Source organism: Diachasmimorpha longicaudata, chromosome 15 (genome assembly GCF_034640455.1).
Source record: "Diachasmimorpha longicaudata isolate KC_UGA_2023 chromosome 15, iyDiaLong2, whole genome shotgun sequence".
Taxonomy (NCBI): Eukaryota; Metazoa; Arthropoda; class Insecta; order Hymenoptera; family Braconidae; genus Diachasmimorpha; species Diachasmimorpha longicaudata.
In genome coordinates this window covers 3,203,909-3,231,829 of record NC_087239.1, presented here as the reverse complement: position 1 = coordinate 3,231,829, position 27,921 = coordinate 3,203,909, and the positions used below count along the sequence as shown (strand labels likewise).

Sequence of the window (27,921 nt, the reverse complement as noted above, 5' to 3'; positions counted from 1 at the left end):
TTTTGTTGTATTGATTCTCCTGTTCGCCACGATTTTCCGTTACAACTGCTCATTTCTACGAATTGATAAACTCTTTGAGAATGAAATACAGGGTTTGGATTTTTATTTTTTAATATCAATTACTTAATGATGGCTGGAAAACTCTCTAAAAAATGCCAACCAATGACTTCTAGACTCCACCATGAGATTTGATATTACGGAAATTGGACAGAATTCGGATTTAATCTACTGCGTATGTTTCACATATATCAATGTTGATCATCAGCAATACCAATCACATTTTGATTGCAAAATGGTTTCAATGTGTTCTGAATTAAATTAAAAGGTGATAGTGACAGTTACTACTAGAAAAATTCGTTGTCCCTTGATTAAATTAACGATTACATTGTGACTAAATCCTGATTGAACAGGGGTTGAACTCTAGCGAAGCCTCAACCAGATGTGGATTCTCTGGACAGCCTGATGAAACTTCGTGGAACGTCGACTGGAATCCAATTGAAGCTAACGAGAAAGAAGTTTAATGTTATTTTAATCAATGGCAGTTCGATCAGTTTGGAGTTTATAACGGATTAAGAAGTTAATTAAGAATTCGCGAGGATCAATTACTAATTCCGTTTCATTACCGTATTAATCATCAGACAATTTCATCTACCAGTGGGATCATCTGAGACGATTTTGCTCATGTGCCTCGTAGGTTTTTTGACGATTTTCTTTCTTTCGTAGTATACATTGGCCACCTATGCAGTGCTAGAAAAAATAAATATAACATTATACCCCACCGAAGAAGTGACAGGACCCGGTTCATAAATTTATTGGGACGATCCATACGTTAGTAAGTTAATGCCAACGGGCAGGGTTGGGCATGTAAAATACGTCACGTAAAATACATACTATTTTACACGTATTATACCATGTATTTTACGTCACCTTTTTCAAACGTATAAAACGTAATATACACTTCATACAACAACGTAAAATACGTATTATACGTCACGCCGTGTCGCATGGAATTTACATGTTTTTGCACTGATGAGAGTTAAAATATTCGATGAAAAGGTAATTTCATATTTTTCGCGACATGCTAGGTATTTCATTTCCCCGTTCCGCACACTGTCAAGCGCCAACCCTGAACCTAGTAACCCGGCGAGACATCATAACCCCGAATTGCTCAGTATTGACATTTAAATCTATCGATAAATTATGTATCTATGTATGAAATATCGATATTATTCAAACTGAAACAAAGCTTTTCACATTTGCTTCAATGCTTTCGTTTTTAACACAAATTTCATGAAAAATTGGTTAACCATCCGGCAATTAACGAGGGTAACAAGGAGAACTCAAATTTCATGAAGGTCACAAGCGTAAGAAGTACTATCGTAAAGTAACATTGTTGTGATCCTTTTAATGCTCGCCTCTAGTAACATTTAATAACTCCCTAGTGAATCTCATGAAATTTAGCCATTTACTTAGCACCCTCATGACATTCGACCTCCACAACCATTTAGATATTTTTTACATTTTATACTTTTTTAACGTATTTTACGTAAAATACGTGCATTCAAAATCCGGTCGAATGTAATAAACCGTAAAATACATTTCATACATTTTTTACATAATTTACGTGTATTATACGTATAAAGTAAAAAACCCTAGATCCCACCGATTTACCCAACCCTGCCAACGGGGGTTGCCTCATAACCTTTAGTTTTTAATTAACATATTGAAAAGAGCAAAAATAATACGATCAAATTACTGACCTGTCTAAGTTTATATTTATCATACTATGAAGTCATTGTTTCTTGGAGAAGTCGTCTGTGTGGTCTTACGACGAAAACTCTAATGAATGTTTATTAAATAATATAAACAAATGTCTATTTATGGAAAGAAAGAAACCATAATGGCGATGCTTTGGTTTTTGAGACTTCGAGATCGTTCGTTAGTTCGCCGACTGCTCCCGAAGTGTGAATACATCTGAGTAAAGTATAATTCAATTGCTCTTACTTGAACGTCTATTCATTTATTAACCTGGCTTCCAATTAAAATCTGTTGGAATATTTGAGTACAGCTCTTTCATTGTCCTACAAAAATCACTCGACACCTCTTGTTTATTTCTCTGGGAGACAGCTCTACTAAGGGACTAATTTACGATCGGTTGTACTCCGCTTTCGAGACGGTTTAATCCTAAACATATGCTGAAATTTCAACAACGGACTGTGTTCCTTTGAGTCATAAAATTGCTTTTCTTTTCCCTGAGAGCGTTTTCCCTTTGATATAGTTTTCAGTCTCTGGACAACGGTCCTCTAGTTAAGACGTGCCTTCCTCGTGCTAATAAAGAATATTCTAAACGTATTTCATTGTGTCTCAAATAATTTGATCATTTACATCCATATTCCAATAAAATCTAATATAACATTCCAACTCGGTTACGAGGTCACAAAACGATAACCTCGTGCAAGACTACGGCCCATTCATTTACCTTTTTTTAATATTTTTTTATTATAAAGTTTGTTTATTCATGAACTGAGTGATCCATATTTTTTAGGTATAATGGACTTCGCAACCAAGAATCTTAATTCAACTTAAGCTTCAGCTTTAACTTAAACTTAAGATAGAGAAATGTCTTCGGTATGGGCTCGCTATTCTTTATTTCCATAATCATTAAAAAAAAAAAACACAAATCTATCCATTTTTTTTTGTATCGGGTCAGCTGATCATTGGTTGACTATTTTACGTTGGATCTGGGTTTATTTCTTCGCCATGTTGACTACTATTAGTAGTGGAAAATGGAGCTTCTTGGGGCTGCTATAATAAAAAAAAATACTAAACTGTATTGTGGATATTGGATTTTAATTGGAAGCCAGGTTAATAAATGAATAGACATTTAAGTAAGAGCAATTGAATTATATTTTACGCAGATGTGTTCACACTTCGGGAGCAGTCGGCGAACTAGCGAACGATCTCGAAGTCTCAAAAACCCAAGCATCGCCATCATGGTTTCTTGCTTTCCATAAACAGATATTTGTTTATATTATGTAAACATTCATTAGAGTTTTCGTTGTAAGACCACACATATGGCATCGAGGGGCCATTCATTCGCGAAATCACTGTGTCACTTCGGGCTGAAATCATATTTGAAATCTCATGAAATCGGTCGAAGTTAATTGCAATCAGAGAAATTCTGGGATTTCATAAATTTCAGGTGACTCCAAATGAAATCACATGACATCAGTGAAATGCCATGCAATCAGTGAAATCGCATGAACTATAACACCAAAAATAAATAGAAAATCGTCCGCAGATAAGACAAAAAAAATTCGAATGTATTAAATAAGTGAAATATACACGGAATATTTTCGATGAATTCAACGTGTTTTGCATCGAGGTGTTAACCAACTTTTGTTTTCAACTCCGGACGCTTTTTCTACGTCGGAAAAAAACAAACACACAACGCGAGAGGATCGACTCAAGAAATTCTCAGAGAAAATCAATCGACGAATTTTCTCAGAATTCCCCAAATCGACGTTGGACGCGTTTGAACTGGCAATTTCGACGACACGCGAAGTAGTACAGTTATTAACGAAACGTCGTTAAATCATTTACAATCGTGAAATCGTGCAATCACCGGAAAAAAATCCCTGGCAATCACATGAAATCAACGATTTCAAGAAATCATTGAAATCATCTCGAAATCAGATGAAATCAGCAATCACTGTGTCATCGAATTTTTGAATGAATGGCCCCTCGTATGGCATCTCCAAGCAACAATGACCTCATAGTATGATAAATATAAACTTATATAGGTCAGTAATTTGATCGTATTGTTTTTGCTCTTTTCAATACATATTCAGAGTGTTCCATACGAAACAATCGACATATGTAAATATCTCCTGAGGGGGGCAAGTGACAGGAAATGTTTTGAGACATTAGTTGCAATGCAATTGTCATTTAAAAAGAGGTCCCTGTGCTTGCAGCTTGCAAGCATGTCCCTGAAAGCTCAAAAAATGCATGCAAGCAATGTCGCCCTTGAAACCCTTCTAGTAATTTCTCAAAACATGTCCTGTCACTTGCCCACTTCAGAAGATATTTAGGTGGATTCTTTCAAATGGGACACCCTGTATATTCAGACTATGAACTAAAATCTCTCCTCGATAACTTCACACTCACGAATTCAGTTTGTTTACTAACCTTGTTATTGCCACAAGTGGATCCTTCAGCAGCCGGTGCTTTTGGCAGGCAAAATTGAATCTCCGGATCGAAGCAGTACAAGCTTGCACAAACATCGGCGTCAGCCTAAAACATTGAAATATTCGAAGACAGTCAGTTGTGTCTGAATGTAACTCACCGTAAATTGATTGATTTGTAAGTAATTTTCGCTTTCGAATGAAGATTCTGCAATGGTCCATATGAAAGTTTTCAATTTTTGGTGTCTTACCACATTATTTTCAATACATTACTCTGATACATCATGTTCAGAATTCAGAACCGTATAGGCATATGACGCGAAACCTTCACACATTCGTTGAAATCGTGTATATGGTGCGCACGCGAAATAAGACGGATGCGCCTTGAAATAATAAAGGGAATGTTGCTCTTGTGAGATATAAAGTTTATTGTACCAATTTCGTACAGCAGAAAGCAGATCTGCATCTGCTTCTGAACGTTTCAGTGAATTGGTTTTCTCTCGACAGTTGAATCCCTGCACAGTGGTGTTCTCACCGTCTGAAAATTCTCTGTACAATTGACCATTTGTACAGTTGAACAAGTACGAACGGAACCCCTCCATACTGCTTACTTTGCACACACATTTCGGACAACTCTGGTTCAGCTTTCAGCCTCATGCTCTCCATTCTTCATGGATGCACCATTTTTCATGACGAAGTCCAACGTCGGCAATAATCGGATGTATTCGGGCGCATCATTAACCAATCAAAATGAGTTACCGAAAAATTGCTGTTGTGATGTCCTGACATCTCGAGCGGTCAGGGGGGCGCGTGTGTTGCTTGAATCACCGCGAGCTTCAAATTGCGTAATTAAATTTGATTTATTGGAAAAGATTATTCCACCACACAATGGACAAAGGGAACAAAAAACATTTCCCGAGTGTGAACAAAATGATTCAATTTGAAATGTCAGGTTGAAATTCACGTTAAATACACAGATTTATTAAAGAAAAATTTAGAGGGTCGAGTTTATTTTAAAGTCGGTCTTAGGTCGTAAACTATTACTTTCTGTTTATCTTAAGGGGTTATTCTCATGTGAGCATTTCAAAAAATCGATTTTTTTTTTTTATATTTTGACAGTAAAACCTATTGAAAAGATGCTGTGAAAAATTCAGACCGAAATTCATAGTATTTGATAAGTTACAGCTCATAGTCACCGACGCGTCGTAAGCGATTGTCTACCAGGCTTTAAACTTTAAACGCGTTTTTCTCGAATCATCATTTTCTGAAACGGTCAAGGTCCTACAAGAAAAAGTATTCAACCGATTGCTTTAAAATTTACATATGTTCTTCTACTCATTTATAGTTATCGTCCCTACCACAATTGTTTATTTTCGACAATATCTTCATATTTTTTTTAAACGATTTGTAACGAAAAAGAAGGAGATTTTCGTGATTTTTTTTTTGAAGTTCGATATTTTTTTTTGTTTTTAATGAAATTGATTATATTTGGTAGGGACGATAGCCACAGATCTACTGAATAATAATCCATTCGATTTTTTTATCTCAGACAACATGAACAGCCGTTATCACCTTGACCAGTGAACTACCTTTTTTGGTTGGGGACTACTTTGACTTAAAAAAAATATATGTTAAAAACGTAAAAAACGCCAAAAAAAAAGTTTTTTCGTATATTTCAAAATACAAATAAAAATATATTAAAAAATCAACATGATTGAAGGTTGTTGTCGCATAAAAAAAAAATTCCGAAAAAGTGGTAAAATATAGGCGTTCACATGAGAATAACCCCTTAAAGGTTTTCCACTGCATGTGTATAGCACGTGTGGAAATACATTGTTCATTGTATTCGCCAGGCTGACTTAGAGTCCTAACATAGAGGATACATGACACGTCGCATGTTCCTCCCCTCCCTTTTTTGTTCCCCTTTTCTCTTGTGGGTTACACTTGTCCCTTTTCGGAGGGCCTAGTTTTGCGTGCGCAACTTTAGTGAGTGGGGGTTGTGTGGCATAGTAAAGAATGACGGAAGGCCCAATAAAATAAAATTACCTAGATTGGAATTTTTAAAACATTTCTATCAATTTTTCATTCAACCTCAAGTGACAAATGATGGACTGTCAAATGTTATAGTGCTGTTTAGGAAATTTTAAGAAGTCACAAACCATTAATTATCAAATTTATTTAAAAATTTACGGTATTGATAGGAATTTTTATGTGTGAGTAAAGTACATTCCAGTAATCTAGCATTTTACACTTCGATTATAGTGCCCGGCACAGTAATTTTTCATTCAATTTTGTGTCCGTGCACATGCATAAAGTTCATTGAACCCTGCAGATTCTTCAGAGATTTGCAAATCTTGTTAAATTAATTATTTCATTGGTGAGAGATGTCACTCACTCTTGTGGAGTAAAATAATCAAAGAGTGAGAGTTATGTGTAATGACAGGAAATACCTTGCACAAAGTTGATCCATATTTTTCGCATTGTTCCTCTAATGAAAGCAACTCTCCTGGTAATTCTCTGTCCAAAGGAAGTCCTGGTTTGGGAACATTATACAGGCATTCAGCTGATTTAGAACTAGAAATACGGAAATGGAAAAAATAGTGTGAAGGAGACATTTTATCTGGGGGAATGGTGAATGAACTTACTTGACGAATTCCCGGATCTTATTGATGCTACACTCGGACCAATGAAAACTATTCTCCTGAAGGCTTAGAATGGGACTCATGAGGTATCCTGCTCGATCTTCGCAGGCAAACGTGGTTTCACTCCCATCATGCGGGGCACCCAATCTCGAAAAGAAAAATTGTCATATAATCGTCAATTTTGCGTAATGACACGCAGAAAAAACTGATCGCAAAGTACGAGAGTTCGAAGGGAATCTAAACACGTGAATTATGATTTCGAATACGTAAATTACATCTCAAAAAAATTTTAATTACAATTTCACACTTGTAAAGGGCGAGTTCCTATCTCGTTAATTATGATTAGAAAAAGAGTGAATTACGATTAGAAAAACAGTAAATTACGATTAGAAAAAAAGTAAATTACGATTAGAAAAAAAGTAAATTACGGTTAGAAAAAAAGTGAATTATGATTAGAAAAAAAGTGAAGTACGATTAGAAAAAAAGTGAATTACGATAAAAAAAAAAGTAAATTTCGATTTCCAAAAATCGAAATTACGATTTTGAACATGTAAATTACGAGATCCAACCTCGAATCGAAAAAAATCTTTTTTATCAATATGAAATCTTTACGTTTCAGATGATTCTGAATCGTCTGGGCCCAACTTTCAGAAACATTTTTTCTATAATTTTTCAGAGCAATTTGGAAAATATTGCCAAAGACGCTTATTAAACCAATAAAAAATTTACAAGTGTTAAATTACTCTAAATCTTTGCAGTTACAGAAAAAGAAAGGAAAATTCGGGCAATTTTGCGATTCTTTTATTGATTTGATATGCCTGTTGCGTGATATTTTCGAAATTGCTTTGAAAATTTTTTTTTTCTGTGAATGTTGGGTTCAGATAATTCAGAATCATCTGAACCGTAAAAATTTCATATTGACAAAAGAAGATTTTTTAAAAATTACATTTGCAATTTCATCAATCAAGGATTTTAGGTGATTGAGAACTTGTAAATGACGAGGAAAGAAGTATAAATCATAAGGTGGAAGCTTGTATTTTACGTCCCAAAAAAACGTAATTTACGTTTTCAAAATCGTAATTTAGGTTTTAAAAATTATAAATTTTGAAATGGTAATTTATGATTTCAAACTCGTGATTTACATTTTTTTGAGCTATAATTTACGTCTTCAAAATCGCAATTTATGTTTTTAAGAGGCGTAATTTACCTCTTGAAAATGATTAATTAAGTTTTCGAAATGGCAATTCACGTTATCAAACCAGTAATTTACGTTATTGATACGTAAATTACGCTTTTGAAATGGTTATTTACCCTTCCAAACCCGTAATTTAGGGTTTTTGAGCCGTAATTTACGTTTTCAAAATCGTAATTAACTCGTCAAAATTTAAGTCTCGTATTTTACCACTAGTTGTTTCTATTTACACTCAAATATCTTACAAATGTCCAATTTCGTGAGCAGTACTAAGAATGGCGCTGAATCCTCCATTGTCCTCAATGATAGCGACTGCATTCATTCGTCTGTTAATTTCATCAACCCAACAGGCACCACTTTCACGAGCATATCCTTTAATCAATTAAATGCCCTTAACATATCATCCAGCCCTATACGAAATTTCTTCAACTATTCACGTACTTCGTGAACTGTTTGCATCCGCCGGAGCGCTCAGGGTAATACAATGGGGAACTTGCATGATTTTTTTTTATTTTTTTTTTACATAGTTAATGGTCCTAATAATAGATTTTTCATGGAAAAACATTTAAAAAATCGTTTAACAATTAATTATCGATTGTTCAAAAAGTGAAATTTTCAAATGCTCCAAAAGTTGTCATGACGTCATCAGGCGGGTCCTATACTTCCGCATGTGGCGTCATCTACCGGATCATAGATTCCTACCGTCGGTATATCAAATTTACCTAACCTTAACTGATTAAAACACTCACAAATACTCCAAAATGTCAAATGACAGTAAAAAAGTTAAAAAACAACCATACAAATATTGTTTTGTACCATCGTGTGCGAACTCAACTGTGTCAACACCGAATAAAGTGTTTATAACAGTTCCTGCGTGCAAAAATATTCGATAATTGTGGTCTGAAGCCGCAGGTTATTCTCGCCCATTACTGGGCAGAAGTGACATTTAACAATATAACCTCTACTGTTTGTTGACACCGGCTGACGTTTAGAAAAATATCAGTGCTGTCATCTAGCGGCTGCAATAAGAACCCGAAGTCACCGCCTGATGACGTCACGAGCGTTAAAAAGTGGTTCAAAATTATGCAATTTTCGATTGATTGTTAAAAAAAACTGCAATGAGTTAAAATGCATTTTTCATTGGAGAGTATTCCATAGGCGTTAAACTATTTATTAATAGAGTTATTTCTCAAATCTAGGCCGCATACAAGTTCCCCATTTCAGGAATGGCTGACTCGAAAATTACAAAACAAAGCACCTTAGGTGCAGTGGCTTTTCGATACTACCCCATATAAATTCGGATTACGTCCTATGTTCTCTTTAAACATCCGGTAAAATAAAAAGTCTAGAAGAGTGAATTTGGAACCCGGGGAAACCACGAAATCCAACATTTCCACTATTTATTTTTGCAGTTGGAGTAAGAAAACGTGAGATACTCCAATTCAGCAATTTAATTGTGGCCAAATTTATTATCAAATAAATTGACATTTTTCCTAAAAATTTTCGCGATACAATTTTTTTAATTTTTAGTGTAAATATTCTCGATAGATAAGACAGTTTTAAGATGAATTAATCTACAGAACGTGATACTATAATTAATAGTTATTGTCGATGTGTAAAACAATACCACAAGTCTATTACAAAAAATTGTTCCGCGAAATTATCTGAGGAAATTTTAAAAATAATTCAGACATTTCGCGAAAATTCTAAAAATTGAAAAATCTCTGAACTTTTCAATGTACATCTACAATGTTATTTTTTAGAATATAATTATAATTTACCTAATATCTCCGTGTATGGTGTATTCGTTTTAAGAGTGTACAGGTCCAGTCTGAAATGAAGTCAGTCTCATTAGTTGCAATATTGCTTTCACTGTCATTCCTTATGAAACTTGAACTCAACCGGGTCATTGCCACCGCTAAATCATAATTCGAGAATGGAAACCGTGACTCGTGATAAAATTGCTCGCTCATTTGGACAATTGCGGTATCAGCATCTACCATTGATCCGTCTTTCCTGTTCCTTTCAAAAAATGGAGTTCCACCGTATTTCTGGAAAGTTCAATGGGATTTCAGTGATTTTTTTTGCTATAGAGAAGAGTAAAAATGAATAAAAATAGACACACGAAGTGAAATAATTCAAAAATTCGCAAATTATTATGTATAGAATTACATATAATCGTTCATTCCGATATTTCGACATTCAGTAAATTTCCAATAATGAAATTTTTCCAAATTTTTTTTTTTTTTTTAATTTTTTCCTATTGCCCCTCACTGAAGTTTGAATTTTCAACCAATAAAATTTTGAAGAAACGTTTTTCAATAGAATTGTATCTTTTTTAGTGAAACATGAGGATTGGAAGTGCTACTAACGAATAAAGATTATCGAGATACGCGGTAGCGTATCGGCCAAGTACACGTTTCATACGCGAAAGAACTTCCCCTTCCACTACCTCCAGTCCATTTTTCTTAGTTAATAAACTTACGCGATAATTTAGATGAAAACTGGCCTTAGTTACATAATATAAATGGCGTATCATTAATTATACGTAGAGAGAAATTTCTGAAAAAAATTATGGTGCTAGCGCAGAAAATGAAGCGCAAAGTGCTGATCAAGAGAAAATTCCAGTGGTGACACAGGACATTTTATTGGTATAAACGTAAAATTTACCAGACTTTTGTGAAAATTCACCAGATATCCCCAGAAATTTTACCTTCACAATATCAGATTTGTTCACACCCCCGTACCCGTACCACAATTTTTATGGGAAATTCCTCTGTTTGGAAATTTGACTAGCAATATATTTTTTTGAATTATTTCACATCCCTTCGGTCGGTTTATGATACATTGTGATGACCTTCGACGTTAAATGATTGGACACAGAACTTTTCGTATGTGGGGCAACGAACTTAACCTCTACGGGGAGAGAAAAATCTGTGAATTTTTATAGTGTGATTCCGATAAAAATAACTGTGCCTTACAACCTCAGCGCAAACTGTAGGTTTTAGAAGAATTACTCTGTCGCTTAGTAAAATTTCTTTATCGATTTGGGAAGTTTTATGTCGGGATCGTCAACATTCAGTCCAATGGACGATGAGATGGGCGTTATATGGTCAGCCATTCTGACATGGGCCGATCCAAACTTTAATTTATTACTTACTAGCGACCCGCCCCGGCTTCGCACGGGTGCAATCCTGATAGAAAAACTGTGAACGTTGTATATAAAAACACAGCGGCTCGCTCCGGCAAAAAAAAGTTATTGTGGGTTATCCATAAGAGATAGACATATACCATCACGGACTTTTCTGTAGACCTTTTCAATGTGTACAATACTTAGTACATTATTTTGATAAAACTCGTTGGGTTCAGCCTGCGTTTGCAATGTAAGCGGAAAAAATGTAATTATTTACGACATCACATTAGAAACCTCAAAAATAACAGTACTTCTCCACTATTTAGTGGATGTTATTATACATATAAACCTTCCTCTTGAATCACTCTATCTATTAAAAAAAACCGCATCAAAATCCGTTGCGTAGTTTCAAAGATTAAAGCGTACAAAGGGACAAAGGGACAGAAAAAGCGACTTTGCTTTATACTATGTAGTGATTACTTATTACTAATTAATTTATTTAGTTTTACTTTAATTAAAATCATTAACAATGTCGTAAAACTCATTAATGAGTTACCAAAAAATTCCGATGTGGCGCAGTAAAAAATGAAGGAAGGCAAAATAAAATAAAGTAATAAGCATTTTAAACAGATTTTTTAAAAATTTTCGTTTAAACTCAAATAAAAAATGATAGACCTACATATTTTATTGTGCTATTTAGTTAATTTTATGAAGCCACATATCATTAATTACAAAATTTATTACAAAATTTGATTTGAAATATTCTAATATTTTGTATTTTGCATCTCGATTCTAGTGTCTAATGCAGCGATTTTTCACAGACTTTTCTCTTCGTGTGTCCCACACTACCAGGAAGGGTCTCATAAAATTGACGTTTTACCCATTTGTGAAATTTACAAGATGACTACTTTTCCACCCAAAATCGAATTCACCACAAAACAGTGCAGGAGAGAATGGCTAGGATGGGATAAATTGTGGAATAAAAGTTCGTTATGACCCCTCATCAGAAAAGTAAAAAAATTACTTTGCAAAATTGGAAAATGACAATTATGACTAGAAATAAAAATATATTAAATACATATTTAAATATATATTTCAAAAATGGAATAACATCAAAAGAGAGAAATACGCAAAAGAAATACACGAGTTTACTTTATCCCATTTTTGAAACCCTTTATGTGATAACCCTTGTGACACCCTCATGACAATATTTTTACGGTCAAATCTTTTAAATAATGATTGAACAATAAATTTAATCGAGTTTAATGCACTATTTGATTTTCCATTTTTCTTGGATTCCCCTCTTGTAAATGAGTTTCCTTACAGTCGATATGATGAATGCAGCAATGTTCAATTGAATTCTCGGGTTACTTATTTCCTTGTACAAGAGGTCAACAGCGTTCCAGTAGGCTAACAGGTATGTCAATGCCTTCTTCAAATCTTTGTCCTGAGTTCTACGAAAAAAAAATGAGTCAGTGAAAAAATGGTGTATTTCGGTACAAGCGCGAGGGGGTGGTAACGAGTGTGTGTTGGCGGCCCTAGCCGAAGCCGAGGGCTGCCAATCAGACGAGTCAAAACACCCCGCTACACAAGTGTCCAAACGAAAGTTTCTGTTAGTGATGTTACATTAAGGGAGTGGCGAACTGTGTCATTTTTTGTTAACTAGGGAACGAAAAGTCTTTCTGTTTTGTATCGGAATTTTCAATAAATCCTGCACATCAATCAGATTAAACATTTGCTGATGGCGAAAAGGGGTCGCGGAAAAAATATCCCTTCGGTCACGCATTTCATCCCCATTGCCTTTCTCTCTAATGCCTAAAATTTGCGAAATGGGGGAGTCCCCATTGCGGAGTCGAGAGTAAAGAGGATTGACTGAAGTAGAGGTTCAGTTCTGGGGTTTGAGTGATGCCAGCGGCACCGTAGTACCTCACCCCAGAAGAGGCAGGGCGCCACACGCAATGCTGGGGTGTCTGACCTTCAGCGGGCTCAGCAATTTCTCAGTAGCAGTCCCGCTGTCAGAGGGTCTAGTTAAAAATAGAGGTGTAGTCTTCTGCGTCACCGAAATGTGGTTTTTCCATTGAAATTAGGTAACACTAGGATGAGCAGGAAAGAGGATATGAGGATGCTTCATTTAAAATTAAGGAGATTGGGAAGGGGTCATTCCAAGCCCTAGAACCGGGTTCGGTTTTGCCATTTTTTTTTCAACTTTTTGACACAATAATCGAATGGTTTCTTGATTCGCGGTTTCAAAGAAACTCTGAAAGTGAGAATCAAAGAGGATAGACCAAAGTAGAGGCTCAGTTCTGGGGGTTTGACTGACGCCAGTTTCTCCACGTTACCGACACGATTTCACCCCCGAGGAGACGGGGCGCCACGAGTCCTACTGGGGTATCTGCATATCGGCCAAGCGGGGGGGCTCCGTTCGTACTTGTTCAACTGTACAAATGATCAACTGTACACAGAATTTTCAGATGGTGAGAGCACCACTGTGCAGGGATTCAACTGTCGAGAGAAAAAGCTAGGCTGTACATGTGGACCCAGCGCCACATGTACAGCCTAGCTTTTTAGAATTTTAGAATTTTCAAACGGTGCTCTCATCGTTTGAAAATTCTGTGTACAGTTGATCATTTGTACAGTTGAACAAGTACGAACGGAGCCCTCCTGCTTGGCCGATATGCAGATACCCCAGTAGGACTCGTGGCGCCCCGTCTCCTCGGGGATGAAATCGTGTCGGTAACGTGGAGAAACTGGCGTCAGTCAAACCCCCAGAACTGAGCCTCTACTTTGGTCTATCCTCTTTGGTGAGAATTATCTGTAGTAAGATAGGGATTAAGAATTATTTGCAATTAAAATGGACAGACACCCCAACATTGTCTGTGGCGCCCTGCGCCTTCTGGGGTGAGGTACTACGATTCCGCTGGGGTCACTCAAACCACCAGAACTGAGCCTCTACTTCAGTCAATCCTCTTTGGTCAAACGGCGGAGCCCTCGTGGGGTCAAGGGATGAAACTTCCGTGAGGTGCACGGGGAACCCCCGGTGGGGTCCAGGGGCTAAGCCTACTGCCACTGCCGACAAAATACATTAAATGAAAATTTGAGAAAAAACGATGATTCATTTTATGGAAAATCGATCCCACGTTTTCAACAGCACCAGGCGCACGCTTACTGCACTGAGCTGAGTTCTCACATCTGACTATTTCGTTCATTTATTTCATGGGCTGTGATTAGCACAAAGGGGGAATGTACATTCTCAGTTTTTGAGTCGAATGTTTATATTTACGAAATATTGCGACTGGGGACCGTGCGGTCTCTTCAGTCCATTTTCACAAATTACCACGTCTGGTTGTACAAAATGGAGATCATACGATCAAATAAAGATGTCAAGTTGGGTGAGACAGTGCGTGGATACATGTACTTTAAAAAACGTGTAAACACGAATTATCCAACTTGGAGGTGTGACAAAGCTAGGAAAAAAAAATGAAAAAATGACAAATAAAGATTTTTCTTGTGGATATTTTTTCCGAGGACATTTTTCCCTAGAATTTTTTTTCTGAGGATTTTCTTCCGAGGACATTTTTTCCGAGGATATTTTTTCCGAGGACATTTTTGCCGGGTTCGTGAGAACTGGAACCCGAGTGCGTACGGGAACCAAGTCGCCGCACTGGCGACAGCACAGGATAGACACGTAGAAAACACTTCCTGTCACTCTATGAGTAAAATACTTCTTATACATATCGATGGTTTACATGGTTAGACTTTTCGTTTCCAATTAACCAAAAAGGCACTGGTCGACATCCCCTGAACGTAGCAGCAATGACGAAAAGAATCGTTTCTACATTCACGGAATGAAATTTTAGGTAAAAATTAGACATCCAGAAGGTGACACGAGGGACGAAGGTGAGTTTTATCACAAACATTAACTTCCCACGTCTAATTTTTCCAGCAAAACTTGATCTAAAAATGGTTATTTCGTCCCATCTCTGGCCCTCTAGAGGTCTAATTTTTTTTTTAACTTCTTTCTGTCTACACAACGTAAAATATTAGATTTACTTGAATAAAGCGTAATCCATAATGATCAAAATCTCTGGATAAATTACGTCCGGCGTATGCATTCGGGATGATGATGTGTTGGTGGGCAATTCATTTAGATCACCGTATGTGTCTTTCACTAATCCTGATAATCAAATAATAAATCGGTGATATACATACGTAGAATTTTTTTTCTACAAATTGTAATGATTGTACTGAAAGAAATTCGAGTCCATTAGTTACAAAATTTTTTAGTCTTAAAAAACTCTTGAAAAAAATTCTGAATTCTGCCGATAAAATATTATTAAAAATATTACAGATTTTCAAAGAAATTTTCTTATATGAACAAGAGCAGTACTATATACCACATGCAATATAATCAATAAAATTTCCAGTGAACGGTTCGTTGGAATTGATCGAATTCCAATGATTATTTTTTTCATCCCAATTTCAACCAATCAAATGGTGGCATTTCCCGTGTATATTTTACCGGAACAGAATTTTTTGGCGCCATTTTTTTGGTGCCACCTTTTTGGCGCCGGATTTTTTGGCGCGCAGGCTTTTTGGCGCCCATATTTATTTTGGTGATTCCAAATTTATTTTTTTTAACACCATTAACAATTTGACATTACGAAATCAGTTATTAACGACAGAAAACATTCACAAAAAAAAATGCACACACACATTGCACACACACACACACACACATGCACACGCACATTGCATTCGGCGCATCTTCATGACTTTTATTTTTGAGCGCCGAAATTTCAATGAGCGCCCAAAAAATCAGGGCCAAAAAAACCGGCGCCAAAAAAGTGATGCCAAAACGGCGGCGCCAAAAAGTCGCGTACCGATATTTTATGTCTCGTATTTTATCACTACATATTTCTGTCTGCAGAACTCATTTAATTAAAAAGGTTCAATAGTCTCGTCAAACAAAACCCGCATTCCCGAGCTCAGAATCGTCGCTAACAGCTTTGAAGATGTAGACTGCAACGTTGATGCAATGCATAAACCAAAAACCCCTCCCATGCGCACTATCCGAAATAACTAGAACCCCAGATGTCTCGAAACTGATGAAAATGTTTTACATAAATTTTCTTAAACCTCAAATTTGAAGAGAATCATAATCAGAGAGAAGAAATTTCCGCTTTACCCCAGCTGGGAATCGAACTCAGGTCTCCCAGTATCGCGCCGGCTACTCTTACCAACTGAGCTACCGGATACCAGAGAAACTCACTCTCAAATTAACATGAAACACCGCCTAACCTTCTTTAGGCATCAAATAATTCGAAGAGAATTGTAACTCTTACGTATTTCATTGGGAATATCATCATTAATAATATTAAGTCGTTTGAAAATGATATGATGTGTTTGCTCAGATCGATCGCCTGTATCGCCATAGTACGTCCTATTTCTGACGAGGGTCCTGAACCTTCGTGGTAAGGGTTTGATAACAAAGTCATTCAAAATGTGTCCAAATATTTGTACTGATTGATCTGGCCGCTCCTTCACAACAACTGCTGACCTCGTCCTGTCATCACGATAGGCTTTGCCGACACCTTCAAAAGCCTTAAAAAAAATACAAAAAAAAACTGTCAACCTAGAAAGCTAGGCGATAGAAGTGAAACTTCATGGATCTCGATGGGCACTTAAAATGAAAATACACACCCTAGCCAGCACGTTTTATGAGATAGAAATATTTCCCCGATAACAGAAGCCACTATTCATTATTCTGGAATTTTTAAAGGTGTTAGGTTAATGAAAAAAGATAGTTGATGTTTTCGCCTCCATTTATAAAAAATCTATTCATTCAGTTCCATAATTTCATGTTCAAGAAAAGATACAATTGGTTTGTATCTTTTAAAAATATGATATGAAAACTCGTGATTGTAAATTATTTAAATATCTTGAGAAAATTGCATCTATTGTCGTGCCTGATCTGGTTGTTGAGTCTTTGGGGTTATTATTCATTACTAAATTAAATTTACTTTCTAAAAATTGTACAAGTGGTTGAGCTTCTTTCAAGGCGAAATTGACATTAAAATCACTGCTTAAAATCGTTGGCATAGTGTGCAAATCTTCTCCTAATTCTGCTGCACCAGAGGGAGTATATGCCAATAATGCTATATGTATGAATTTTAGCATCGATATTCCGTACGTACACACGTACCTACATTACGGAGTTACTTACCGTGCTCCCCCCCCTCCCCCCCTCCCCCCGCCACATTGCCGCCCCGGCAGTTGGGAGAGCACCCGATGCATAATCGGAAGGTCCCGGGTTCAAACCCCGGTCTGGACTATCCACTTTTTCAGTAATTTTTCTTGCAAAAATCATATGGAGAATTATCCTGTTCCCCTTCCTACCTCATCCAAAATCCTATCCAAAGATTTCCTTTGACGTCACAAGAATAAAAGACGGGGGGGGGGGGGTTATCATCAAGACGGGAAGCTTATATAGCGTTCCACATTTCTTGTGACGTCAAAGGAAATCTTTGGATAGGATTTTGGATGACGTAGGAAGGGGAACAGGATAATTCTCCATATGATTTTTGCAAGAAAAATTACTGAAAAAATGGATAGTCCAGACCGGGCTCCGGGGGGGGAGCACATAGACCCGCTACATTGACATTGACATTGACGTCTACGTGATGCACGGAATCAACACGCACGCAGCTGAGACGTCTGGACATCAGTGACATCACCCATCCAGTTAATATGAACTCAGTCGCGCCTATATTAGTATTTTCCGACTTCTTCCTTTTTCAGGTTTTCAATAGTCAGTCGAGCCCTAACCGCTCATCCTGCAACTTGGAATCACTAGTATACTTGTACTTTTGTAATTTATATTAACGCATCAAATATTGTAATTTGTTATTTAATTACATTTTGTTGGTGGGTTGTGATTTGCCGAATAAAACTAACGGCAACCCCTACACCCCCCCCCCCCTCCCATGACACTCATGGCTCATTTCGTCCGAGCTAATACCCCGCTACGCAGGTTACCCCGCTTTCGTTTTTTCCTACTCCGAATCTATCGCATTTTCGTTCCCAAAGAGGATAGACCAAAGTAGAGGCTCAGTTCTGGGGGTTTGACTGACGCCAGTTTCTCCACGTTACCGACACGATTTCACCCCCGAGGAGACGGGGCGCCACGAGTCCTACTGGGGTATCTGCATATCGGCCAAGCGGGGGGACTCCGTTCGTACTTGTTCAACTGTACAAATAATCAACTGTACACAGAATTTTCAGACGGTGAGAGCACCACTGTGAAAGGATTCAACTGTCGAGAGAAAAAGCTAGGCTGTACATGTGGACCCAGCGCCACATGTACAGCCTAGCTTTTTAGAATTTTAGAATTTTCAAACAGTGCTCTCGCCGTTTGAAAATTCTGTGTACAGTTGATCATTTGTACAGTTGAACAAGTACGAACGGAGCCCCCCCGCTTGGCCGATATGCAGATACCCCAGTAGGACTCGTGGCGCCCCGTCTCCTCGGGGGTGAAATCGTGTCGGTAACGTGGAGAAACTGGCGTCAGTCAAACCCCCAGAACTGAGCCTCTACTTTGGTCTATCCTCTTTGTTCGTTCCTCTCCCATGTCTCCTTCCGTTCGACTGCCTCACCACGCGCGCCATCCCCTCCCTTTTCTTGTCGCTTTTTCGTTACATACGATATTGGAATTACAACCCAACGAGCGCAAAGAAGTTTCACTTAAAAAAAATGTTTACTGAGTGCAAAAATCAATCAAAAAACGATGTCTTATTCTGCTACTCACATCATGCACTTTTTCGTAATTGACTCCGTGAAGTTGGGACTTGTCTGGAACGACGGTAAACACTGGAGTGCCGAATCCGTACAACATACCTTCGTTTGGTTCGAGACGAAGTCTCATTGTCCTGTTGAATGCCTTCAAGTTCAATTCATATTCGTCACCTGCACTCCTTTTGCTGAATTTATGGCGCACAGGAACGACTTCGTAAGGAGGAACTAAATATTTTTTGTTGTTACATTTGTTTTTTATTGTTTTAGATTTTTGAAACGCACCTGCTGCATGACGGGAGACTCGGAAGACATCCTGGATTTCTCGTTTCGTCATATGGTGATGAATCTGGATGTTAATTGATATTTTATACTTTTGATGTTTAATTAATAATTAAGTAGTTTTTAGCCAAATTGAATGTACCGTCAATTGATTCCAGCTAATTACCTGATCAGCTTGGGAGACCACTGCCACACACAGAAATATAAATCTTGTCATCATCCTTCTGATATTTCCAGGCACTTGGGAGGAAATAATGACCAGTTTTAATCAATTTTTCGCGGAATAGTCCTTGTGTTACAGGGATTTCACTTTTGCAAGGAGCTGTCGTAACGCGGTCAATGTTAAATTATCTAGAAAAGTTTGGGAAATATTAATATGGAAGTGATGTTCGTGGAAGGAAACTTGTAATTATGATTGATTGAGTGTAATTTTGGGGGATGAGATTCTATGATTCATTTAGCAAAAATATATTAATGCACGAGAAAAAAATTAAAGTAGAAATTGGTATGATAGGATCGCAGAGACGGACTATACTTGGATTTAAAGACGTCCTAAAATTGTAGGCCCTGCTCTTCATGCAACTGCTACACCTAATCATAAGGGACGAGGCGACAAAATCGGCTGCAAGACTGCGGCTACAGGGAACGTGGAAGGGAGCTAGGATTGGGCACGCTGGTGTCCTCCGCGCACACAGAGAGCTGGAAGGGCTACTGTTGCGCGGTGCTGACGCCTGCAGACCCAGATGGCACTTTCACAGGACCTTCTCTGTCAACCTTAGATGGGGGGAAACCCCGTCAGGAAAGAACGCGGATTGGACGCCGCCCCAGGGGCTAGTCTGGTATACAGATGGATCTGGTGTGAGCGGACGAGCAGGAGCGGGGGTCTGGTCTGAGAGGCACGCAATAGCGAAGGCCATCGGGCTAGACTCAATCCAGCTCTGGCGCAGGTCCTCAGGGCAACCAGCTCTGTCTGCATACTCTGCACGGTTGCGTACTCTGTCTGGAGTACGCCACCGTGCTCCAAACAGAGCTGGCTGCCCTGAGGACCTGCGCCAGGATGATCCTGGAGAAAGGCGACAAGGACAAAAAGATCTTCATCTACTCAGACAGCAGACGCGCGCTGAGGGCGATACTCAAATACGAGTGTTGCTTAAAACTAGTGGGTGAATGCGTAGAGCTGATGGAGGATATTGCCGTACACAATCGGCTAGAGGTGGCTTGGATTCCGGGCCATGCTGGCATCAGAGGCAATGAGAAAGTCGATGAGCTAGCTAAGAACGGATGCAGAAGGGCCTCTCAGGGGGAAGTGGAGCGCGTAGGCGTGCACACCGACTTTGTGAAGGACCTGGTCAAGGAGCGTGGGGACAGGAGGATTGTGGACAGGTGGGACTCGGAGACGGGTGCTAGACACACGAAATCCCTCTTGGAAAGACCCACTAGGAAGATTGCAGAAACTTTGTTGGGCCTAAACAGGGCTAAGCTCCGAGCTATAGTGGGGCTTATCACTGGACACTGGCCCCTGGCTCTGTACCTATCGAGGATAGGCAAAGAAACTGACCCCCTATGCAAAAGATGCGGGTTGACGGAGGAGGATCCTCTTCACCTATGCACAAGATGCAGCGGGTTCGATGAAGTCAGGTGAGAGGTTTTTGGGTCTGCATGCACAGATATACTTGTCGACGCGGACGGTATAAAGGGGCTCTACGAGTTAGCGCGTAGGGCACATACAGGGTGGTCCGATTAGGGGTGTCGATTCTGACCAGGCATGTTTTGGGGGTGATTCTGAGCAGAAAAGTCCTTTTCCACTTTTCGCTCGGACGCACCCCTGCAGAGATATGGGGGTGAAAAGAACGGCCAACGGGGCGCGAGCATTGTGGGGCACTCCGTCCGTGTGCCGCCGGTAAGCAGTGTGTGTGCTTCCCCTTCTCCTCGGCCGGACGTTCCATTCCGCTAGTGAGTGAGAGAGAGAGAGAGAGAGAGGGGGGGAAAGATATTTCAAGACAATCCTTTCGCGGGAGGGGGGGGGGCTGGGGTGATTAAAAACCAATTATTATTTATATTAGTATTATTTATTAAAATACAAGATTCTGAAAACCACGGGCATCCCCCTTGGCATTCCGCAGCAAATTGTTTAAATATTAATTATCTCATTATGCAGGGGGCCTACAGTATTTTGTTAAGAGATCTTTTTTATTGCAAATTAAATTTACAACAAGAAAGGTCTCTTGACAAAATCTTGTAAAAGAGCCTCTTATCAGGATAATTAATAATAAACAATGCATCTCTACATTGCCAGGGGATGGCTCGCGATTTTCGGGGGAATCCGGCGCAATAAACGCGTTTTCTTGATTATCAACTAAACAAATGGATTTACGGCCTTTTGTCATAAGAGATTTGTTGCAGAGAATCAAATTGTCTACAATAAATGTCTTATGGCGGGTCCCGTAAATCCATTTGTTTATTCAATAAATCGATTTGAAATTTAAACAAAAAACCGCGATTAATTAATAAAAGAAGACGATTTCGCGATTTTTATCTCAAATAATTAATATTTATAATTGAATTCCCGGCAAAAAACGCGTCTTGACAAAATGTTGTAAACCCATTTGTTTACAAGATAATTGTCAAAACGTGTTTTTTTATGGAAAAATCCCGAAAACCACGGGCATCCCCCTTGGCATTCCGCAGCTAATTGTTTAAATATTAATTATCTCATTATGCAGGGGGCCTACAGTATTTTGTCAAGAGACCTTTCTTGTTGTAAATTTAATTTGCAATAAAAAAGATCTCTTAACAAAATACTGTAGGCCCCCTGCATAATGAGATAATTAATATTTAAACAATTTGCTGCGGAATGCCAAGGGGGATGCCCGTGGTTTTCAGAATCTTGTATTTTAATAAATAATACTAATATAAATAATAATTGGTTTTTAATCACCCCAGCCCCCCCCCCTCCCGCGAAAGGAGTGTCTTGAAATATCTTTCCCCCCCTCTCTCTCTCTCTCTCTCACTCACTAGCGGAATGGAACGTCCGGCCGAGGAGAAGGGGAAGCACACACACTGCTTACCGGCGGCACACGGACGGAGTGCCCCACAATGCTCGCGCCCCATTGGCCGTTCTTTTCACCCCCATATCTCTGCAGGGGTGCGTCCGAGCGAAAAGTGGAAAAGGACTTTTCTGCTCAGAATCACCCCCAAAACATGCCTGGTCAGAATCGACACCCCTAATCGGACCACCCTGTATACTCGAGACCAGCGAGTAGACGGCTGCCTAAAGGCAGGGCGTAAAATGGCCGGAAGGCTGATTACACCTCTAGACTTATGAGGACCGTCTAACGCCAATAAAAGTTATAAAAGTCAGTCCTAAAATTGTATTCTCTCTATTTTATTGGGTGATTTATTTGTTTTTTTACCATAGTAAATTTTGATTTTGTACCTTCTATAAAATCTTTTTCAAAATTTTCTATGAATAAATTAAATGAGTACCAGCACATCAATAAAATTTTCAATGGCATTTAACAAAGTCTAAAAAGTTATGTCCCTTTTATTAAAAATTTATTATTTTGACCATAGGAATCCATTGATAGATCAATGATAGATAGTGGGTGACGATAAAAATAATTTGATAGATTTAATTTTTTTTTAATACATTGCACTCCTATAATCGGTGCTTCACGGATAGTAAGGAGGAGCCCAAATAGAATTGACTAAAGTAGAACTCAGTTCTAGGGGTTGGAGTGACCCCAGCGGTATCGTAGTACCTCACCCCAGGAGAGGCAGGGCGCCACACGCAATCATGGGGTTGACAGAATAATCGAATGATTTTTTGATTCGCAGTTTCAAAGGAACTCGGAAAATGAGAATTCTCTGTTAAAATTATTTGCAATTAGAAATGAGCAGGCATCCCAACATTGCATTGGAATAGGTATTACGATGCCGCTGGGGTCATTCAAACCCCCAGAACTGCGCCTCTACTTCAGTCAATCCTCTTTGGTTCCCTCACTCCTGGTAGAGAGTATCAGGGCACAGATTTCGATGTGCAGAGGGTATGGCGTTGCGTTTATATCATTTGGATCCGATTCATAACTGAGTGACTTGATACGTAGGGCCTTTCCATGGCTTTTATCAAGAAAGTAGTGTTTAAACCGTACGAGGATTATTTTGGGGAGAATCGAATGTCGCAAGAGTCACGTGAGGAAGGGTGAAGCATCACGAGAGTCACTAGGGCGAGGATTACTAGTGATGAGAGTCGTTTGGGGGAGAGTCAAGCGTCAAGTGGGTCATTTAGGGTAGGGTGAAATGTCCCGAGAGTCAGTCCGGACAGGGTCAAAGGTCACGAGAGCCACCAGTGGGTCATTTGGAGTCATAAAGTCACGCCAGGCAGAGTCGAGGGTTATGAAATTGGGTTTGATGTTATGGTCTTTTCGAAATTGAGAGACTTTTAAGAAACAAGGAGCCTCTCATCGCTCTGGAGAAGGGGAAACCCCGCCATAAGTGCTCCCCTGTTTGAAATTTAAGTCATGTGATGCGTGCAATGATCCAGGAAAATACGAATGTGTTGTGTCATTATATATTTGAAGCAATCATTTTAAGTAAAGTCGAAGCATATTGACAACATTATTTATTTTATTTACGGAATCAATTCCGAAATAATATGGCGGGAAACTATCCATTTGCAGACTTCGCGCATGCTCATGCTTGTAGGTGCGCAAAGGAGCTGCGCACTGGTATCCCACAACGCTGGGATATCACTCGGCGCGAGAAAGATTCGCATGACGATCGCACGCGCGGGATTATGACTTCGCCTGATTTCATACGCAACAAAAATGTATATTGACTTTTTCTCCGTTTATTTTTCAGTGTTTGAAATCAGCTTTGGACAGAAATTGTGAATTAGGTAATACTAATTTTTCCAAAAATTCATCGTATTGTTTACGGGATGAGAAAGTAAAATTTCAGGTCAAAGTCATAGTTTTTATTGAATTCAAGTTCGCTCGCTGATAACGTTTCGAAGTACAGTTTTGAAGTTTTGTTTTGATAATGGTCTTTGAATGCTTCACTTTATATTCGAGTGCCGGTGAAAAAATGTTGTCTAGACAGAGATAAAATTTCAATAGAAATTACAGGGAGAAAAAAAATTATTTTTGCTAGATATTCATTTGTTTAAGGGAAGTATTCATTATTTCAAAATTGTATTTCTTCTGTGTAATTACTTCCGATGGGCATCTCTTGATTGATTGATTGATTGATTGATTGATTTATTTATTCATTCATTCATTTATTTATTAATTTGTTCATTTATTTATTCATTTGTTCATTTATTTATTTATTTGGTTATTTATTCGTTAAATTATGGCAATTATGTAACTCTACAAGAAGAGTATTTTGGATGTGACCTTGAATGAACTCCATTGATAATCATTTAGTTTTTCTAAATTTCTCATTTTCATCAGGGAAAAATTTGAATTGATTATTTAGTACTCATCATTATTGCAAGAGTTCACTTAAAGTTATAACTAACATGATCATGTTCTAGAACAATGTCAGTGACACAATTTAAATGTAATCAGAATTGGCAAGGACTTACTCGATTTCAGGAACAAAACATTGAAAAAATAAATATTTTCCTGGAATAAATGGATATTTGGAAAAAATAATTTTGTTTCTCAAGGCAGATATTCTGTTGCATAATTTGGCAATTAAAACTATTCAGTCAACATTACGGAGCAGGTACACATTTTTTTTATTGAACGTTCCATATTTCTTCTTGAACGTACCGGACACTTTCCTGAAAGTTCAATGAAAAAGCGCCTAACTATTCCATAATTTTTACCGAACCTTATTTTGACTAGTAGACTACGGAACAGGTGCGTAATTTATCAAAAATTTTTCCCTCCGTGTAAGAAATTTCATGGAACCGTCACGGAATTTTTTTATTCTTTTATAGTGATGAAACCTATAATGTAAATTATTTACAGTCATTCTGTCACATAGCTTTTCTGTACATATTGATTTTTCCTATAATACATGATTTATTAGATTTGTAATTCGTATTTTTCAAAAAAATTGGCAAACTTTCTCTATGATACTATTTTCATATGCGTCGGGGAATTTTTTGTCCTGTAAAGTCTGGAGCAGTTCATTGTCCTGAAATTTTTGTAATTTTTACCTCAAACGTCCGTAAAAAATTACGATACTGTTGAACTTTTCATTAAATAAATAAATAGAAAGCAATTGCAAGTTTCAAGTTTAAAGCAATTAATTTACCAGAATTTTCTACTCCTCCGTTGATTTTCCAAAAGAGATGGAATCAAATTTCCATTTTATCTCGACATTTGTTGGATTTTTCATGAAGTAAATAAATAGAAACCAAAAATCAATCTCATTTTCTTCTGAGTGTTTATACTTCAAATTGAAAAAACATTTTTATGGACTGGAATTCTGAGAAGTGTGAGATTTGATTTTAAGTATGTAGACAAAGTGGAATGAATAGGACTCTTTGAGAGCACTTTGAGAACTAAAAGGTCCAGGGTGTTGTTTCCCTTTCTAGACCTAATTAGTTTCTCTAAGGAATCGGTACAGAGCGGATGTGTCTTCCGAACACAATTATTTGAGTTAAATAATAAAGTAGAGAAATAGTTATAATTATTTACAGAATTATTATTTCAATAACCAATTTCCAATAGATACTGTCACGTAAAATTTCATACTCGATTCCGTAATTTTTACTGACTATTTTTCCCACCCAAATTTCAGCCAATAGAATTGCACCATTTGTTGATATTTTGTATAGCCTACCTCGAATATCAGCAATAATTTTTTGATAATTTTGATAAACAAACGAACCTAACCAAATAAACCTCTTTTCATGTCATGGCACAATTCTCTTGGCCGAAATTTGGATAGGAAAAATAATCCCCTGAATACCACTCGAGCTTCAAAATTATCGAATATTTCCCTCTAGGTTCCCTGCATACAAATGAAGTCGTCAAGTTTTTCAGGAAAAATCATTTTTTAGCCTGAAAAACTTGACTCCTTCATTTGTTTGCAACGAATCTATCGGGAAATATTCGATAATTTTGAACCACTTGTGGTATTATATGTGACTATTTCTCTCCGCGTCCAACATTTTTTATAAACATCATCAAATTGAAGAATCCAAAAATTGACAGATACAAAGCTTCCGTCGAACCACAAAGTATTGTTTTTCCTCTCGGTGCAATGACCCAAGTGAAAACTTCAATCAGATTCAGATCAGGATTTAATCAGGTCAGTCCTGATGATAGATCAGGATCTGATATGGTAACTGGATCAAATCCTGATCAGTCATATCACGACGATTTTAATTAAGACTTGATCAGGTCAAACAGTTCACGATTTAATCAATTCCACATTATTTACAATAGATGATGCGAATAAACAATTATTATTATTATTATTAATAGTTAAATTTCCCCTCGGGGAGATAAACAAATTATTGGAGTTGACATTTCAAAATGTTTATGAAAAAGTAATTTACAGTTGGATTGAATAGGTCTTTGTACGATTCGTATTTCTTTTATTCTCGTGTTTCCACTTGAGATTGGAAAACAATTTTATGGGTGAAAATTCTGAGAATTTTGGGGTGTGATGTGGGTGCTCTGATTTCTTGGGTCTAACCAGAGGTACATGACTGGAACCATTGCTAATGTGAGTGATAAGGTCTAGGGTGTTGTGGCCTTTTAATTTTTTTAGTTAGTTCCTCTAAGGAAACGAACCAGAGCGATTGTACCTTTCGATGGGATTAAATAATATTAATTTTTTGACTTAATACTGTATTTAATACTATATTATATTAAATACTATATTTCTAATTAATAACAAAATAACATTGATACGTTTGAATTGTTAGAACTATCCCATTTGTAATACAAATATCGATTTTCAAATTGTTGCGAAAAAAACAATTAAAATAATCGATGATTTTGATCGGGTAAATTATTAATTATTATTATTTATAACAGTAATAAAAATAACACTCACTTTTAGTAAATTTCCTTGAGTTGATGAAGAGAAAATCAGTGTTTGTTCCTCACTGGTCCTTCAAAATAAACTTCAGATGCTCAGAAATGATTTTTGCTTCACATTAACTTCACTTTGTTGTCACGTTTCTTTGTATTATTTTGCAGCGCATTAATTAATGAGGAGAACTTTTTCACGATCACCGATGAAGTTGGACTGTGTCGGTGCTTGTTAATCCCTGCTATTTCTAATCTTCGGCACAATGCCGAAGAGTTGAATACATATTGTGTCCGAAGGGATTTGAACAGCGCTATTCCTTCTCTATTGATATTGACTCAGTACTTCGTATTGATGACCTTTGACAACCATCTGTGATAATAAACCTTGCGGAAGGCTTTGGCGTATTATCAATTTGAAAGTGGGAAAAATAAAAACCAACCTCAATCCAACCAGAAATTAAATATTATCAATCGCATTAAAAATCGTCGTTGAATGGAGTGTATTGGCAGTGAGACGCCGTGAACTTCGCATATCAGTCACAATAATAATCACTCCGTATCAAAGTGTTTGATAAGTGTCAAATTATTAGTGTTCTGTCAATAGAGGTGTTCGGAACATGACAGGACACTGATCGTAACAACATCTCTGTCACTGATCAGCAACTTTTTCATTTTGTCATTCGTCAATTTTTCGATTTCT

General features: G+C 37.6%; 1 protein-coding gene across 2 annotated transcripts; it reads right to left on the bottom strand.

Annotated features, from left to right (window-relative positions):
* Positions 1-10: 10 nt before the first annotated feature.
* Positions 11-27,654, bottom strand: LOC135169532 (A disintegrin and metalloproteinase with thrombospondin motifs like). 2 transcript variants are annotated; one of them, XM_064134605.1, is made up of 15 exons: positions 27,244-27,654; positions 19,388-19,461; positions 19,225-19,288; positions 18,956-19,167; positions 16,494-16,752; positions 15,202-15,325; positions 12,476-12,605; positions 9,921-10,069; positions 9,800-9,849; positions 8,264-8,390; positions 6,830-6,973; positions 6,635-6,758; positions 4,189-4,293; positions 624-747; positions 11-501 (listed from the first exon to the last, which is right to left on the bottom strand). In XM_064134605.1, coding segments are annotated over exons 1-14 (1,650 nt in total). In that variant the 5' UTR covers positions 27,245-27,654; the 3' UTR covers positions 11-501; positions 624-660. The 2 variants fall into 2 exon arrangements, with proteins under 2 accessions (XP_063990675.1, XP_063990676.1); XM_064134606.1 differs by lacking the exons at positions 11-501; positions 624-747 and adding an exon at positions 2,985-3,122.
* Positions 27,655-27,921: the final 267 nt, after the last annotated feature.